A 17,690-nucleotide genomic window follows, 5' to 3' on the forward strand; every position below is an offset into this window, starting at 1 on the left:
CTGTCCATTCCATTCAACTGCTCTTCCAAGTCCTTTGCTGTCTCTGACAGAATTACAATGTCATCGGCGAACCTCAAAGTTTTTACTTCTTCTCCATGAATTTTAATACCTACTCTGAATTTTTCTTTTGTTTCCTTTACTGCTTGCTCAATATGCAGATTGAATAACATCGGGGACAGGCTACAACCCTGTCTCACTCCTTTCCCAACCACTGCTTCCCTTTCGTGCTCCTCGACTCTTATAACTGCCATCTGGTTTCTGTACAAATTGTTAATAGCCTTTCGCTCCCTGTATTTTATCCCTGCCACCTTCAGAATTTGAAAGAGAGTATTCCAGTTAACATTGTCAAAAGCTTTCTCTAAGTCTACAAATGCTAGAAACATAGGTTTGCCTTTTCTTAATCTTTCTTCTAAGATAAGTCTTAAGGTTAGTATTGCCTCATGTGTTCCAACATTTCTACGGAATCCAAACTGATCTTACCCGAGGTCCGCTTCTACCAGTTTTTCCATCCGTCTGTAAAGAATTCACGTTAGTACTTTTGCAGCTGTGACTTATTAAACTGATAGTTCGGTAATTTTCACTTCTGTCAACACCTGCTTTCTTTGGGATTGGAATTATTATATTCTTCTTGAAGTCTGAGGGTATTTCGCCTGTCTCATACATCTTGCTCACCAGATGGTAGAGTTTCGTCATGACTGGCTCTCCCAAGGCTATCAGTAGTTCTAATGGAATGTTGTCTATTCCCGGGGCCTTGTTTCGACTCAGGTCTTTCATTTTCACATGTAGAATCAAATCACAAATTATGTGACATTCTGCCGAAATCACCCTATATATCAATGCAGAAACTCTTATTAGATTGCATTAGTATAGTGGACAATTCAGAATTTAAAGAGGTGTCTGACAATGGGAATTCCATCACTAAAGCTACTATTAACAGCTCCGGACGGTTTTCAAACAACTAAACTGGGAAAAATAAGGAAGATATGTTAGTGGAACATAACTAAATCAGGATGGTTTTGCAAATGGCTTTGTACTGTTTGCCACCTGTGCAAAATAATCTTCAAAACTGGAAAAATTCAATACAGTTACTTTGAAAGTAGACCTGAAAAAGACTTATGCTAATACAAAATCTAATACCATAACAATCACACCGAAAGGAAAACTGTACAAATTAAAAACAAAGTAACAGAACCAGAAGATGAGATTTTATACTTTGAGTAAAATATGGTGGCAATGGACTGAAAAAAATGAGTAAAAATAGCCTGTAATGTTTTTGATAAACCGAATAAAAACTGCAAAAATAAGTTTAAAATCTTCCAATCAGCCTTTAGTCATTAGTTTTGACTTCCAGCACTAATGGTCAGTTGTGCAACTGCAGGATAAAGCCAGTAACAGCTATCTGAGGAATAGGCAAACTATGGTATAACTGGGAGCATGTATCATGTAATGTCATTTTATTCCTTGGTTAATCATTCCTGGAGGAGCGTTTCAATTCAGTCAGGTCGTGAATGGAACTTTCAGAGTATTTTGTATGCAAAGTTCATGATATTTAGTTGATTCCACCATTGACTGAGAAAACATTTGTAAACATGAGTGCAAAGTATTCGAAATGTCAGAATTATGCTCTTGAGGGGACAGACTAGCGAAGCAGCCATGGACTTCAAGAACTTGGTAGGAAACAAGAGCGTTGACATCATCACAACTAATGAAAATATTGATAAACATTTCTGCAAACTTGAAAGCTATGTATACATATAACACAACACTAATACAGGGTGATCAAGATGTCAGTACAAATTTTAAAACTGAATAAATCACGGAATAATACAGATAGAGAGGTACAAATTGACACACATGCTTGGAATGACATAAGGTTTTATTAGAACCAAAAAAATACAAACATTCATAAAATGTATCATGCCTCAACAACAGCTGTAGTCGAGGGATAATGTTGTGAACAGCACTGTAAAGCGTGTCCGGAGTTATGGCGAGGCAATGGCGTCAGATGTTGTCTTTCAGCATCCCTAGAGACGTCGATCGATCACAATACACTTGCGACTTCAGGTAACCCCAAAGCCAATAATCGCACGGACTGAGGTCTGAGGACCTGGGAGGCCAAGCATGACGAAAGGGGCAGCTGAGCACACGATCATCACCAAACGACGCGCGCAAGAAGATATCTTTATCTAGCAATATGGAGTGGAGTGCCATCCTGCATTTTGGTTCTAATAAAACCCCATGTCATTCCAAGCATGTGTGTCAATTTTTACCCCTCTATCTAAATTATTCTGTGGTTTATTAAGTTTTCAAATTTATACCGACTTTTTTATCACCTGGTATATTAAAGTATGTTAAATAAAGAATCACATACATTGTTTGACCAGTAAGAGACTGGTTTCAAAAGTTCACAATTTTCCAAATCCCAAACATTTTCATGCAGACTCGGGGAACAGATAGCATGGAAGTATAGGAAACAAAAGAGGGAGGGGGGCACCATCTTGGAGCTTCATTTTTACGAGGGATAAAGCAAATCCAATGGTGCTTGTGTGTACTAGAATAGAATTAGTAAAGAAGTAATAAATTAAAACATCATGTCTGATGCTGAAGTTTTAATGCACAAACAGTGAAAATATAGAAAGTGAAACTTTTTTTTTCATTATTCTGTAGGAGGTGCCAGAGAAAGAAAGTTTTGAGGTTTTAAATTACATGTAAAGTTTGTCTTAAGTCTCTTAAGTGCTTTAATTTTCAAATACTGGATGAATATAGTCTAGATAATTCGCATGCTGACAGTTATGCTGCCTGAAGATGTATACACATTTTAATAGTTGACTTATTGTTTTGAAGTTTTAATGTAAAATTCTACCTTCTCATAAATGACAGCCAATGTTTTTGAACCTGTTAATAATCTAGTGATGATTTCTAATCAGCAAGTAGCTTGTCTCAAGGCTACACATGGAAATGCCAATTAGTTCTACGCACCAGACGTCTGGGTGTGTGGCTCCTGTGGAATACAGCTCTTATGGGCCTACCCAAGGCTATGTCCTTTCAGCCTACAGCTGTCCTACCAACCACAACAATTTTCACATACCACTGCTTACATCAAAAGTGAATGAACAGAGTGACAAAATCCCTTTTGAATCCTTTTCCCTTTATGCCTCTATTGCTGTTTGATGCATCATTGTGTGCCTTTAGTATTAATGTTGTAATAGTGTTTTAGATGTTTTTTTGTTCTTGGCATTAGCAACTCTATTCATTGTAGGAATAAGATGAATCACTAATATTACATAACAACTGGTGTTCAGCTGGTTTGACTGTAGCGACAGACTGATATGTAGCACTGCCCGAGGCCTCCGTTATGTAGAAAGGTGATAATTTGGTTATGATTTGGCTAAGTCAATGAAAATGAATGCCAAAAAAGCAATGGTGACCAGTGGCCTGTAGTGTAGCTTGACGTTTACATTTGCACCCTATTTAATCGACTGATTTCGGGAGAAACTAATTTTTTTGTACTCATTTTAATTGATCTTAGGAAAAAAAATTGTAAATGTCTCACTACTGCGCACTGACATATGATAACACGTCACCATCTAGAGAGAGGTTCATGAATGAATAGAGGAAATAGGGGTATGAAAAACCAACTCCTTGCTTGCTGATGGCTCATGTGGAGATAACTGACTATCACCGGGTGTAAGAAGAACCAACTGCAAAATGCGAATTTCACAGAATCAAGAAAGGCATGTGCTCAAGACATATGCGACTTCATCACAACTCACATCAATGATTTGATTCAGTTTTAATGATAACTTGTCAGTTGCACAGTTTTTCAAACTGTCATTTTGGAAACATCGAATAGCTTTCTCACGTACAGAACAAAGTAGATGTGGATTTGTTTAAATTACAGCCTTCAGACTTACATCATGAGCTAAATTATATTGTATACCCAAAACGATTTCATGAAAGCATCAGATACTTTGAACTTAGTGGAAACAACTTGGCAGCTCTGCCTCAAAGTGATAAGCTACTGCACTTAACAGCGATCTACCCCAATGGCAGCCACATGCCAAATGATGCTTCTTTACACCAAAACAGATGAAACAACTCATACGAAATACTATGAATAAGGACATGCTGTGCACTTGTAATGCATTCTATTAAAAAGGACTATCGGATCATCCACATTTCAATGAAATGGCAACTGGACCATTACGCAGTGCAGAAATGGAGATGAGCAAATTTGACCAATAAACAAATGAATAAAAGTAAGCAAAAGAATTGCATTAATGTGATAAGGACCAATTCCTTTGTTGTAACCTATGAAATTAAAGTTCTTAAAAAGGGGTGGTAGTGTGTTCCAACACATGTGAAATTTTCTGACTCTTTAGTACAAACCTTAACAAAAATGATACATTTTGGACAGCTCTTTAATGCAACGTATCACTCAAAACTGCATATCTTCATAATATACAGATATAAATATGAAAACCAACAAACACTACATGTTAGCACTGCAACATAGCAGCCTATCAGTTTGCTTCTGTCAGCCAATCACAGCGAAAGATGCATGGTGTCACAGAAACATCGCTATTTTGTCTTGCAAACTCATTAACACAGCGGACTGTACACATTCAAAACATTAAACACCAAGTTTGGAATTGAAAACAAGAAAAACGTTACACATGCAGCAAAGCTACCATACACCACATTAAAGATCTCTACAAGACGTGTCTTTTACCACAATTTCTGCGATAACGTACAGAGAAATGTGAGAATATCAGATAATTGTGCTACCTATGGACCCTACCTTGAAGTTAGCTTTTTGTGTTATTTAGTAGTTGATTAATGAAATGGAAAGGAGAGTATGTAAACTTTAGGTTAGAGATAAATATTGCACCTCTTCTGGACTCTTGGTTGCGGTTACAGACTTATCTGTTGTGTACGTCTAGGTTAGTTCCAATCAGCAAATGTAGCAGCCTTCTCTTCTGTGGAACATAAGAGCCATACCTGACAGTGAATGTAAACTATTATTAATGAAAGAAAGCAGCTGAAATTTAGGAACCTATAAACACTGAAGAAACAAAGCTCCAGAATGCCTTGGAAGAAAATGTGAAAAGAAATAATGGCATGTCATGGAATAGTTTTAGAAAACCAATGGAATGGAATGATCCTAAAAGAAGTGCAGCAAATTCACAGGAAAGTACTACAACTGAGAAGGTGGAAAAGAAGCAGCCATTAAAAACAAATGGGGCAGGATTTAACAAACACAGCATGAAAATTTAAAAATGTTGAAAGTGAAAAGCACAATATTGGTCACTCAGAAATGATATTAATCCAGAAATTAGCAAAGATGAGGAATGAATGGAAAAAGATATGAAACTGACATAAAATTTAAGCATCATATGGGTGCTGCAAGCTGACCAAATAACTTTAGAGTGTGTAAAAAGAGCACAACCATTACAGGTGAAAAAGGTAATTAGTGAGTGGAAGGGGAAAATAATGCAAGAAATCAGGCCAATCGAAAATGTGGATTCAGTGCAAGAAGTTGAGAGAAGATTAGTACACCTTCAGAATTCCTAATAGAGTTGCACAACTCTGAAAGAACACATATTCAGATATTTATGAAATACCAATGGAACTTACAGACATCATGCCAAAATGTGGGACAAGAACTATACAACATCAGCAACTAAATTAATTTAACTGGGGAAGTTCCATCAGATTTTAGAAAGAACGTAATTATTACAGTTCCCTAGAAAGCTAAAGCGGACAGATGGGAAAAATACTGTACACTCAAGGTACAAGCATACGCATAAAAAAAAAAAAAAAAAAAAAAAAAAAAAAAAAAAAAAAAAAAAAAAAAAAAAAAAAAAAAAAGACTCAAATATGTAGTTCACTGCAGACTGGAATAGAAAATAAAGGGAGTTAGGAGAAGATCAGTTAAGTTTTAAGAGAACAAGTACTCAATAATTAATTTAAGCAATGTGATTAACAAACCAAGCAGATTCAAGAAAAGCAAGAAAACATACATTATTGTATTCATATATTTGGAACAGGTTTTCAATAATTAGTACCTGAATAAAAATTTTTTAATTGTTAGGCAAATGGTGTCAATTACAGGTAGAAGGGAAGACGTTCTCTTGATGCAAAGGAGACTTGATTAGGAAGCACTGACAGTGGCACGAGAGATCTAAATTAGAAAGATTTAGGACACAATGCTCACCCAGCACTGACATTTAATTTGTCTACTGAAAGGGGAATGAAGGAAGTATAAAACTATCTTGATACAATGTGTGGACAGAAATTGGTATGATACAATTAACTGAATACACACTAAGACATTGCCAAAAACAAACAATTGAGTTGGGTGCATTATTAAATGAAATTTGGGCCATCTGATAGCTATAATATGCACACGGTCAAAAAGAAAACCATAATGTTGGTTTGTTCTACAGTATTTCAAGGTGCAGACTTGTCTGAACAAACAATTTTGTGGCAGAGTCCAACATTCCAACAATGGATGAAATTGCCAGTAGTGATATACCACGTGCTTACATGGATGATGCCTACAAGGTCTGCCTGCTCATTTAACCGATTTCAGACTTCTTGCTACATCCCCTTCCATGTGTAAGACCCTTATTGTTTTAATGTATTTTATACTAGTCTATTTGCACAATGATCACCAATTTCATTTTTTACAGAACATACTCATTTATCACTGATGTAATGGATGCTGTGCACAGAAACTGAAACCCGTTGGTCACTCTACAACACCAGCTATCACTGTGAAAAGAAGCAACAATTTTACATTTTATTGTCTGGTCATTAATTTTCATTCCCATTTTTCTGTTGATTTGGCATCAACCTCAGCTCTTCTACAAGCAGACCGGCCTGCAGTATTATCTTGTGTCACAATTTAAAACATTTTCTGCAATTTTAACATCAATGTTTCCATCTATTACTGTATCTCAGCAGTGTGACATAAGAACTAACATCTTAGTGTGGTAATACTTCACAACATGTCTAGTTAACAGGCAATGGTCAATTACCAATGAAGATTGATTTTGAAATTTTCTCCAGTGTTCAGTTGTGTGTGTTATCTAAATGGGACAATACTCTGGCAAGCTTGGTTACTTCCACCTTCAAGTGGTCTTTATCATATGCCACAGGCACCATCTCACATACTGCCTCCCTCCCACCGTAGAGTTCAGGCCCACTGTTTCTGGGCACAGTTCTGCTGGCCAGGTGGAAGGGAGTGTGTGCTGCTGGGACAGGTTTCAGTCTGTGCTGCAACTGTAATTGAAGATTTTGCTGATTCAGAGTGTGTGTGTGTGTGTGTGTGTGTGTGTGTGTGCGCGCGCATCTATGTGGTGTGATCTCAGCTCTTCTGTTGCCATTGCATGAGTGGATCTTCCAGAATGTCACGCTGTGAGGACGTTCAAGTATGGGTACCACACCTGCCTTGGTAGGAAACCACCATTTATCAGATCATCATGTAATCCAGTCTCAACAGATTCTTTTAAAATGCAACCCCAGAGTGTGTTGCTGAAATACTGGTGTCATTTGGACGACACCACCTGGCTTATTACTTGAAAATATTTCAAAATCCTCACATACCTGTAAAGTTTCAAACCAAACACTAATTAAGCCTGCTGACTCAGCTGTGAATGCAACTGGAGTTTTAATATAAGGCTGTTCCACTTTTATCGTAACATTTACTAATTCTTTCTGTATGTACATGGCATAAATGTTTTGATGATAAATGATGAAAGAACACAGTATTTCAGCTCACCATTCCTGTCAGTTGAGGCATTTGTGATATCTGTGAATGAGGCAACAAGGAGCACTATTGTTAAACATCACAGAAAAAACAGTGGGTATGCGTGTTGACAAGATTGTGCAGTTCATGCTTAGATGCATCGTGGTACACTAATCTACCTCGTCCTCTGCAGGAGGCGGCAGCAATATCTTCCTGTCACTGTCAGCCCCACAAAAGTGCCCAGCCATGAGGACTAGAGACATGTGCAGCTATATCAATATCAGAGTAATGTAACACTCAGATAAACAAGCAGTGGATGTTGATAGCTGCTCTGACATTTTCATTCTTTTAATTTAATTATTACATAGGCTATAGGACAGCATCCAAAATTAGACTGTATTAGCATTGCAATATATATTAAGAAAGAGTAACCATAGTTTACTGAAGCAAAGTCACCATAATATTTTATGAGAGTCTGAATGAACAATTACAGTCATTAAAGGAGTGAACACTGACCACTAACTCAAGTACACCCTGCTTATTGTCGGTACATGAAAGGAAGAGTAGTGTCAAGCAGAGTCATGGATCCAAGGAGCTCTGCCATTCACTGCTTGATGGCAATGGCATCATTTTCACAATGTGAGTTGACTACTACTTCGTAGTTCTACTGATATGCCACAAAACATTTATAAATTATATACTCAAACCTTCCTCCAAAATCAGTTATCGATTAATGAGAACTGTATCAAAATCTCTACACTAGCATCAGATTATCCCAAATACACAAAAAAGAGTGAACAGGTACTGTGTGTGTGTGTGTGTGTGTGTGTGTGTGTGTGTGTGTGTGTGTGTCCAAAGACCACAAACAAAATAAGATGAAAAAAAAAAAATTGCATGTTTGATGTAGATGTGCTGGTACTTCCATTGTAAAGCTTAGTGTGAACAGACTGACTGTTACACTTTTTCTGCAATTTTTTGCTGCAGAACCTTTGTGACTGGGACTTCCTCATCCCACTATGCAAAGAATCGTGTTTGCTTCTTTGTTTGCCTCAAGGAAAGCGAGAAGCTGAAAGTTGAGTCATCTGCTGTGCTGCTGCAAAATATACATTATATAAATAAAGCAAAGCTGCATTCCTCGCCGAAGTAGACTTTCAGAAATGATTTACTTTATGCATAAAACTTTGAAAGCCTCTTTTTTTGAAAGCTCATGTTTCACTGTGCAGTTGTTCTGAAACATTTTCAATCAAATTGATATCACTTAAGATGAATTGCATATCTCTAATCAGTTTTCCAATGGAGGAAAGGGCAGCTACATGAAGCTTGGAATACAAACCATGCTCCGTTTGTGGCGAATCTCCACGTCGCTGAGAGGTGAATGCTAACTGAAAATGCAGAATGAAAAAACGTGACCTGGTTGCGATCTGATCCCACAGTCTTTCAGTTTGCGGCCACATGCTCCCCACCACTAGACCAATGCACAAGATTTGAATTTGGTCACATCTGCTGCTCTCTAATTATGGTAGCTGTATGCTAGGTGGCAATGGTATTGTTTGTGCAGTGGTGAAGGACTGTAATTAACCATAATTCAGACAACTTATACAAAATATTTTAAATGATATATATAAGAGGTGACATTCCAAATGAGGAATGGGTGAAATATATATCTGTTACGCTGTTTCCTAGTTCTGCATTTTACATAAGAGGTTCAACTCTGTATCACACCAGAAATGAGAAAGACACAACCTGCCCCTCTCAGTGTGATTTTCTGGCTCCAATAGGTCTAAAACATAAGTTGATCCAGCCTTACATCACAACTACAGGGACTGGATAAAAATGTGGAAACACTGTAAGAAATGCTTGTTTGCTCATAACTACAGGGGACAGCCAAGTCTGCAGGTTGCACTGTTGAGTTTGAACACGAATGGCACCTGTGCAAAGTCCTAGAGTGCAAGCGTCAGTCATGATCAGAAGTGTGTTCTGCATAGTTTTGAATGCATTATATCAGAGCTAAGTGGACTTTAATTTGAGCAAATTGTTGGTGCTTGTATGGTGGGCACTTTTGTAACAAAGGGAACCAAAGTTGTTTGTGGTTTCAACATGCACCTTATCAACGATTTATAGTGCATGTAGGGAAATCATCTGCTAAGTCACAACAAGTGCAAAAGTCTGTGTTGAGTGATTGTGCTGGATGATCATTGGCAAGGATGTTGACAAAAAATAAGAGGACAACAGCTGCAAAAGTCACTGTTGAACTGAATAATGCACTCGCGAATCATGCAACACCAAAACAGCACAAAGGCAGCTTCACAAGCAGGGAATTACAGGCGAACTGGAATTCCAAGACCACTAATCAATGCAAATGCCTGTAGCAAGGAAGTGGTGCCAAAACATAAAACCTGGACTATGACACAATGGAAGAATGTCATTTAGTTGGCTGTGTCTTCTTTCACATTGTTTCTGACAACTGGTAGCGTTTACATCCGTGAAACATGGCAGGGTTTCAGTGATTATTTGGGCAGCCATATTGTGGTATTCCACAGATCCTCAATTACTCTATGGTCACATAACTTCCAATGATTATGTGAGAATTTTGGCTGATCATGTCCAACCCATTGTAAAATGGGTGTTCCCAATGCCAATGCTGTGTTCAGGGAGCCTGTTCACACAGTTCACATAATCCAGGACTGGTGCTGTGGATGAGGATGAACTGTCACATTTCCCCTGGCCCTCAATCATCAGATCTCAAGATTATTGAACCCTTGTGGTCTGCTTTGGCAAGTAGAGTGCATGATCCTATCCATCTCCATCACTATTACCTCAACTTGGCACTATTTTATAAGAAGAGTGGTATAGGATTATCTTGAAAACACAGTATCTGTATCTATCCATTAAGAGATGACTGGAAGCTGTTTTGAATGCCAACGAGTTTACTGAACCGTATTAGGCATGGTAAAGTGTTATGTTTTTGTACTTCCAACCTCTATACCAGATACACTGTAAATTTTGTATAGCCTTTCCTTCATCATGCTCTTAAACTCTTTCTTCCCTACCCCTCAGGGTCTCCTAGCCAAGTATGTCATATGACTGTCTTTCCTAAGAATGTCATTTCCCTGTACACAACTGCAACTTTGTTACCTGCAAATAACCTCATACAGCTATAGACATTACCCGTCAAGTCATTTACCTATATCGAACAGTTTCACTCTTGACTTTGCCGTCCTATGAAGAGTAATGTACTGAGTGCCTTTTTTCTGTTTGGTATGAAAAATTCAATCCAACAGCATCTGTCAACTAGATAACTGTGCTTAAGGGTTTCTGGTGAAATAAAAAAAGTATCAACCCCAGCTCCTCTACCTACAGACTTCTGGATTGCATAAACAAATAGACCCAGGTATGATTCACATAATCTGGGCTTGTGATACCCATATTAGTTCCTGCAGAGAAGTTAATCTTAAGAAAATTCTTCACTTATGAACACAAAATTCGTACTATAATTTTGTGGCACAGAGGTCAGTTACATGTGCCTATACTTGTGTGTTTCTGTACTGTAGCCATCCTTATAGATTCGACTGACATTTGTCTTTTCCAGTCAGTGGCACACTTCCACCTATCTTTGAGAATTTTATTGAGGAACCGCAATTCATTTTCAATTCTGCACTTGTTTCTATATTTGTAATTTTTGAATCTGGTCAGCAATCAAACACAGAATCTCATCTGTTTGTTAGTGAGGACAGACAACCACTGACTACTACAACTGCTACTACATTTTAATTAACACAGTCACTGGAACTAACAAATAATTTTAAATTACTATCAACCTTTTTTCGTAATGGATTGTATGATGAAAGATGAAAACTAACATGATGAATCAAGAATCAATGTGAGTAGCCAATCACAATGCTCATTAGTAATTTTCTAAGTTTCATAAATGAAGTTAGCTGTTACTTTATGCTATGATGTACCAAGTTACCCACATCCTCTGAATCTGTGAAAAAAAAATCTGAAGTAAGACACACTAGTAGATGACTGCAAATACAAACATATCTCTGCCTACACTGCACAGCAATCATTTATGACATTTAGGTTATTGGCTTTGCCATCTACCAACCTATTTATCACATTCCAGCCTAAGTCAGACCTTGGTCTACACTACAGATCAAAGTCACCACAATCAAGGTTTCGGGTGGGTGAGCAGTATCAAACTAGTCAATAACTGAGGCTTTCAGTGTGATTGCTGCATGTTTAACTAACAGCAGTTGAATTTGTGCTATTAGGTCACAACCTAATCAGTCTTCACTGACTGTCTACAACCAATAACAAAAAACTGAAAACAGCAACACCTAATGTAAGAGCAGCTGACACCATAAATGCACATTAGGCCATACCTGGACAGAATGTGCAGGTGTCCTCCCAATAAGTACTATCAACATTGCTGTTTATACTAAATCATTGGCCATCTTTTCCTCTTGCACTGCAATGCAACCAATAGAAGACTTAAAAATGTGCTAAGTTTCACAGCCAGAATATCTAACCACATAAAAATATCACATAAATATCCAAAATTCTATGACTAATACAACAATTTTTTTAAAAATCCACATATTGAGTATCCACATTCAGTTTATATCAATGCACTAAATAAACAGCACTTTATGACAAATCCATTGCACGACAACTGTTTGTCAACCCTTGCTTAACACAGTGGGAAGTTACTTCACTGACCAGGTGAACTATCTCACTGGTAAGTATAAATGAAATCTTTTACCAGCTTGGACTAATTTCAACTACAATTGAGCAATTCATTGTTTACATTGCTGTCAACATTACACAAGGCTGAACTGAAAGATATAAAAATGTTCCCAACCAGAAAATTGTACAATAGGAGTCTATGGTTTGAGACATCATTAAGGTTGCTAAGCTCTAGAGAAGAAAATTATATGCTCCATATGTAGGCCTATGCTTAATCTATGTCATTTATGCAACAATGTCACATCAGACTACTGAAGTTGTAAAAAAAATAAAAAACAGAAATTAAAATTATATACTGAAAAGATGGGGATGGTCCACTTAGCATATTGTAAAAGAAAAACCATGTTCGAAACAGAAACGTAGAATGAAGAAACACATTTCACTGCAGCAGAAGTTCTCTCCCCTATTTCCCAAGTAATGACAGAGGAGACATTTATTAATTTGGAACACAGGCTGTCAGTGAAGGAAACAAGTGGAAGAGAATGCTAAAGTCTTTAGGACTGTTGAACAGACATGTTAAATAAAACAATGCAGTAGCAACTTTAAAAAAAAAGGGGGGGGGGGGGGCAAATCAAAGTGCCAAGACTAAAATATGAAGCAGACTTGTTATAAGCCTTTAAAGTACAGCACCAAATTAGTGCAGATACAAATGCAATCGTTTTTGCCTAGGGGAGTTACACAAATACTATTACATGAAAGGGGAAATTTACCAACCAAACAGCCTCCACAGTTGCAAATACAACCAAATAGCAATGAAGTAAACTTCTCAATCAGACTATAAGCCAGTGGATTTTTTCCACCAGGCTGTATGTGAAAACTAAGCAACAACATTATTTACTGGGAGCTTCAAGACTCCTCACTCTTCAACTATCTGCCAACAGTAGTGAGACTGTTAGTAAACTTAAAGAGTAGCAATGAAGCATTCATCTTCTGGCAACACATATACTTCTTTTCACATTAAATCTACTATTGTACATCATGGTCCTTCCCACAATTGTAAACTGTGCAGTAACACTTATAATTACCTGTGCACCTGTCTGAGCCCACTTTCCCTTTCCTGCTGTTTTCGCATGCTCCTCAAGCTCTGCGAGTTTTGCATGTTCTGGGCTTGCAGACCGACCACCTTCTCGGCGAACACTTGCCAGGCCCTCTGCTACCAGACTTTCCGTTACATTTTCTGCCGTACTCAAATCTGATGATAGACGGAGAAAAATTAATTAATATAAACTTCATTACATAAGTTGAGTAGTCAAACAGCTTCATGCACCCACCTTTTCCAAGATATATACATCCGTATTCTCTGCTCGTGTTCTGAGTCTTATCAAGAGTGAAAAGAACTTCTTCACCAATAAGCTTTTTCCGTAGGAATTCTCTAGCATCCCATGCGTATGGTTCATCCTTGGTTTCCTCTGAACTGAGAAAAAAATATACCTCGATAAGTACACGGGCAAATATTCATATTGTACATAAACTGTATAGAAAGACTGGGGAAAAAATGTTTACTTGGCTGTTGCTCGACGACCCAATTTCGGTGCGATTATATTGGAAAGGATTATAGTTTTCTCCTTTGGCGGACCGCCTTTCGGTTGCCCTCGGATGATTATAGTATCCCCCGACAGGACCTAAGGCAAGAAACTATTCCAGTAACACTGCTTAGGTTGTGTTCCATGAAAGCCATATGCGACGTTCGTCTCAAGCATGGTTTCTGCTACGGCAATGTTATGCCAACAGGGCACTACAGAAAGCATCTCGAGGAAAATCCTTGAACACAAGGCACATACAATACCTACACACTTATCGGCTATTTCTAATAGATCAACTTTATTTCACAAACTTCACTTACTTGTTTAACAATACCACGGTTTACTTTCGGCTGTTGAGTAGTCATTCTGCTGGACCATGCAGAGGTGTGCTGAAAAAGGTCAGTCACGTGACGTCACACGCGTCTTATCGTCGAAACGCTGCCAAAGTGTCTGCGTAGAAGTCAGAACATTCATTCGGTGCAGCTACTGCTTCGTTTTCTATCTGGAAACATTCTCTGTATGTCAAGCACTCTTAGTGTATTTCACTTGCTTATCCGCTGCTATGGGTTGCCTTTCTCCTGGTGATGTGAAGAAACAAGTGTCACTCCTATAGTTTCTATAGCACTTAGAACCCACTTGCACTTAAATAATAACTTTGACGGAAGTAAGCACAAGACGAGAGCTTAAGTGTTGACAAATCAATGTGTTCTTTTTTTATGAGAAGTGATGTGATAAGCGAAGAACTGCAACAGTACAGAGGCTATAAAATAAATCCGAAAATAGCAGCTGTTTCATGTTCTCGTCGATTATTCACGCAATTGCATGGGATAATATGCCAGAAGCACATTTAGTGAAGTAAGCTCTGGAAGTAGATTTTATTGAATTTATTTTCACATCACTATGCTCCGATCGACAAAGCGTGCCCACTTCTGCGCAGACATTATTTTGCTCCTTCAACGATCATACCCAACATCAATGCTGAGAATGTAGACCTCGTACAAAACCCAAAGAAATTCTCGTTCTTTGTTCAACTTCAGTAGCGGCACCAAACCCAGTGTCCAGATACTCAAGGAGAAGGCAGGAACCGAAATCGAGGTTATGAAAACTGAAGCAGAAATGCTGAACTCTGATGTTCCTTCACAAGGAAGATCCAGATGTACTGCCCCAGTTTCTCAGACAATTTCAGAAATGAGTGACATAGATATTAGCTTCCCCACTTTAATTCTCGCACAAGTGTAAAATTCTACTCTATGACAAAAATAAGTGCGTGTGTTCTGAGAAACGGCTGAAAAGTGAAAGCCATAAATAGGGGGCAATCAGTTGGATGCTGTCCTTCATCACTCCGAAAAGCAGTTGCTTATCAGTACGACTCTAACGATTGTATTGCTATCAAACAAAGTTTGTGACTGGATGGCGGTTCTTGAGAGGATGAGACATCACGTTATCTTAATGGAGGAGTGTTATTGACCGGAGGGAAGCTTGTTGGTAACCTAGCTGGTCGTGCTATGTGCTCTGACAGACAGTGTCAATTGTAGCCACAGGCTACAGAGATATTTTCCTGAAAAGGCACAGTCAGGGGAAGAGACTGTGACAGGCTTCAGTATCTGGGTACCGGAGTCAGCCCACAATGGAGATAGCATATAAGACGTATACACATACAAATATTAAACATATACACATAAGGGCAGCAAGAAGCGTTGCATTTGTTTGATTCTGAAACACCTAAAGTGGCAGAAGCTTGAAAATAGACATCAACCATCCACCCAAAGCTTACATGAAAATTTCAAACAGCCAGAACTAACACATTGACTGCCGCGAGCGCACACGGTTTAGGTTAGCGCCTGACACTGTGTGTCCGTCGGCGGCCAACCTCTCAACTCTATTTAATATCTTCAGCTTTCTATGGAGTGTAAAGTTGCGAAAAACGAAGTTCAAAACATTTAGGAAGAAATTGCACCCGGTTTTTTGGACAACGGCGTCAACTCAGTCAATAAATGCAAATAATGCGCTGAACATAGTGGAGCGTGTGGCCGAAGGCCGGCGCACGGAGTCATGCGTAGGTAGACCTCGGCTCGAGGATATGTCTGCCGGAGCTTCGCGGCGGTCAACTCGTGAAGTCAGAAATGTCGGAATACACCACAATCCCCTACATATTCCTCCTGCGGGGAGCACGAAGACATATTTTTTGGCGTTCCTTAGTTGCGTTTATTCTTGGAGATGTGAAATGTCAACGCAACTGAACTAAAGGCCGTTAGTTTTGTGCCTACGCATTTAGATTCTTTTGATTTGTGAAGCATTTCATGGTGATTTTGCGAACTTGGTGTTCCGTATGTATGCTTAGTTGGCCCGTGTAAGCTTCACCAGGACGGTCGATTTTCGGTATTTCGAAACACATTTCATTTAATCACTTTACATTTGAAAGTGAAAATCGGCCATCCTTGTGTGTGCAGGTCACTAAAGTTGGTTCATAAATAAAAATAATAGAAACTCATGCACAAAATGAGGCATTTAACCAGTCATCCTACATGTGTTCCATGTGCAAGTGGAACGAAAAGAAACCCTAATTTGTGGTACATTAAGATGTACTCTCTGCCACGTTTAACCAGTCATTCTACATGTGTTCCTTGTGCAAGTGGAACGAAAAGAAACCCTAATTTGTGGTGCATTAAGATGTACTCTCTGTCATGCACTGCGTAGTTGTTTATCAGAGTGAGTCTGTAGAAGTGGATTTATTGGGCAAAATTATTTACAGACAGTGTTACTATTTCTCAATAAAGACACAACAATTTCCTCTCACTGTATTTCTCTTATCTCAGCTGAGAGCTTTATTCAAAACTATCATCATCAGTAGGCCTGTTTGTGATATATAACAGGTTGACTACAGTATTTTCACCTCTGGATTAGGCCAAGCTAATAATCAGGGCTGCCAGTGTTTATTATGCATTTGCTTCTCTGTTGCAGTGTTGCATTTTTCTGGATAATCAAACACTTTCTCATTTTGAATTGACATTCTTCCCCTTGAGTCTCCTCCTGTCTTTTGGCAGTGCATAATTTCATAAATCTATATCTACATCAATACTCTGCAAACCACTATGAGATGCATGTCAGAGGATATGTCCCATTGTACCAGTTACTAGTGTTTCTTCCTGTTCCATTCACATATGGAGCATGGGAAGAATGATTGTTTAAATGCCTTATTCTAATCCTATCCCCACAATTCATATGTAGAGGGTTGTAGTATATTCTTAGAGTAACCATTTAAATCCAGTTCTTGAAACTTTGTTAATAGATTTTCTCAGGATAATTTGGTTCTATTTTCAAGAGTCTTCCAGTTCAGTTCCTTTAGTATCTCAATGACACTCTCCCACAGATTAAACAAACCTGTGACCATTCATGCTACCCTTCTCTGTATACGTTCAGTATCTTCTGTTAGTCCTATAGGGTACAGGTCTCACACACTTGAGCAATACTCAAGAACTGGTTGCACGATTGATTTGTAAGCAATATCTCCTTTGTAGAACCCATGTGATCATTCCATTTCGTATCCCTACAGAGTGGCACACCCAGGTATTTGTATGAGTTGGCCAATTCCAGCAGTAACTCACTGATGTTATATTCATAGGATACTACATTTTTTCATTTTGTGAAGTGCAAAATATTATATT

The 17,690-nt window shown here is 38.3% G+C and overlaps 1 protein-coding gene across 1 annotated transcript in view; it reads right to left on the reverse strand.

Annotated features, from left to right (window-relative positions):
- LOC124612327 (staphylococcal nuclease domain-containing protein 1) overlaps positions 1 to 14,612 on the reverse strand; it is a 110,755-nt gene extending 96,143 nt beyond the window's left edge. Inside the window, exons 1-4 of the mRNA XM_047140464.1 lie at positions 14,346 to 14,612; positions 14,006 to 14,124; positions 13,774 to 13,916; positions 13,528 to 13,694 (exon numbers count right to left, since the gene is read on the reverse strand). Coding sequence (XP_046996420.1) covers positions 13,528 to 13,694; positions 13,774 to 13,916; positions 14,006 to 14,124; positions 14,346 to 14,390 — 474 coding nt within the window. The 5' untranslated portion in view covers positions 14,391 to 14,612. The remainder of the gene's footprint in view (positions 1 to 13,527; positions 13,695 to 13,773; positions 13,917 to 14,005; positions 14,125 to 14,345) is intronic.
- Positions 14,613 to 17,690: the final 3,078 nt, after the last annotated feature.

Source organism: Schistocerca americana, chromosome 4 (assembly GCF_021461395.2).
Source record: "Schistocerca americana isolate TAMUIC-IGC-003095 chromosome 4, iqSchAmer2.1, whole genome shotgun sequence".
Classification (NCBI taxonomy): Eukaryota; Metazoa; Arthropoda; class Insecta; order Orthoptera; family Acrididae; genus Schistocerca; species Schistocerca americana.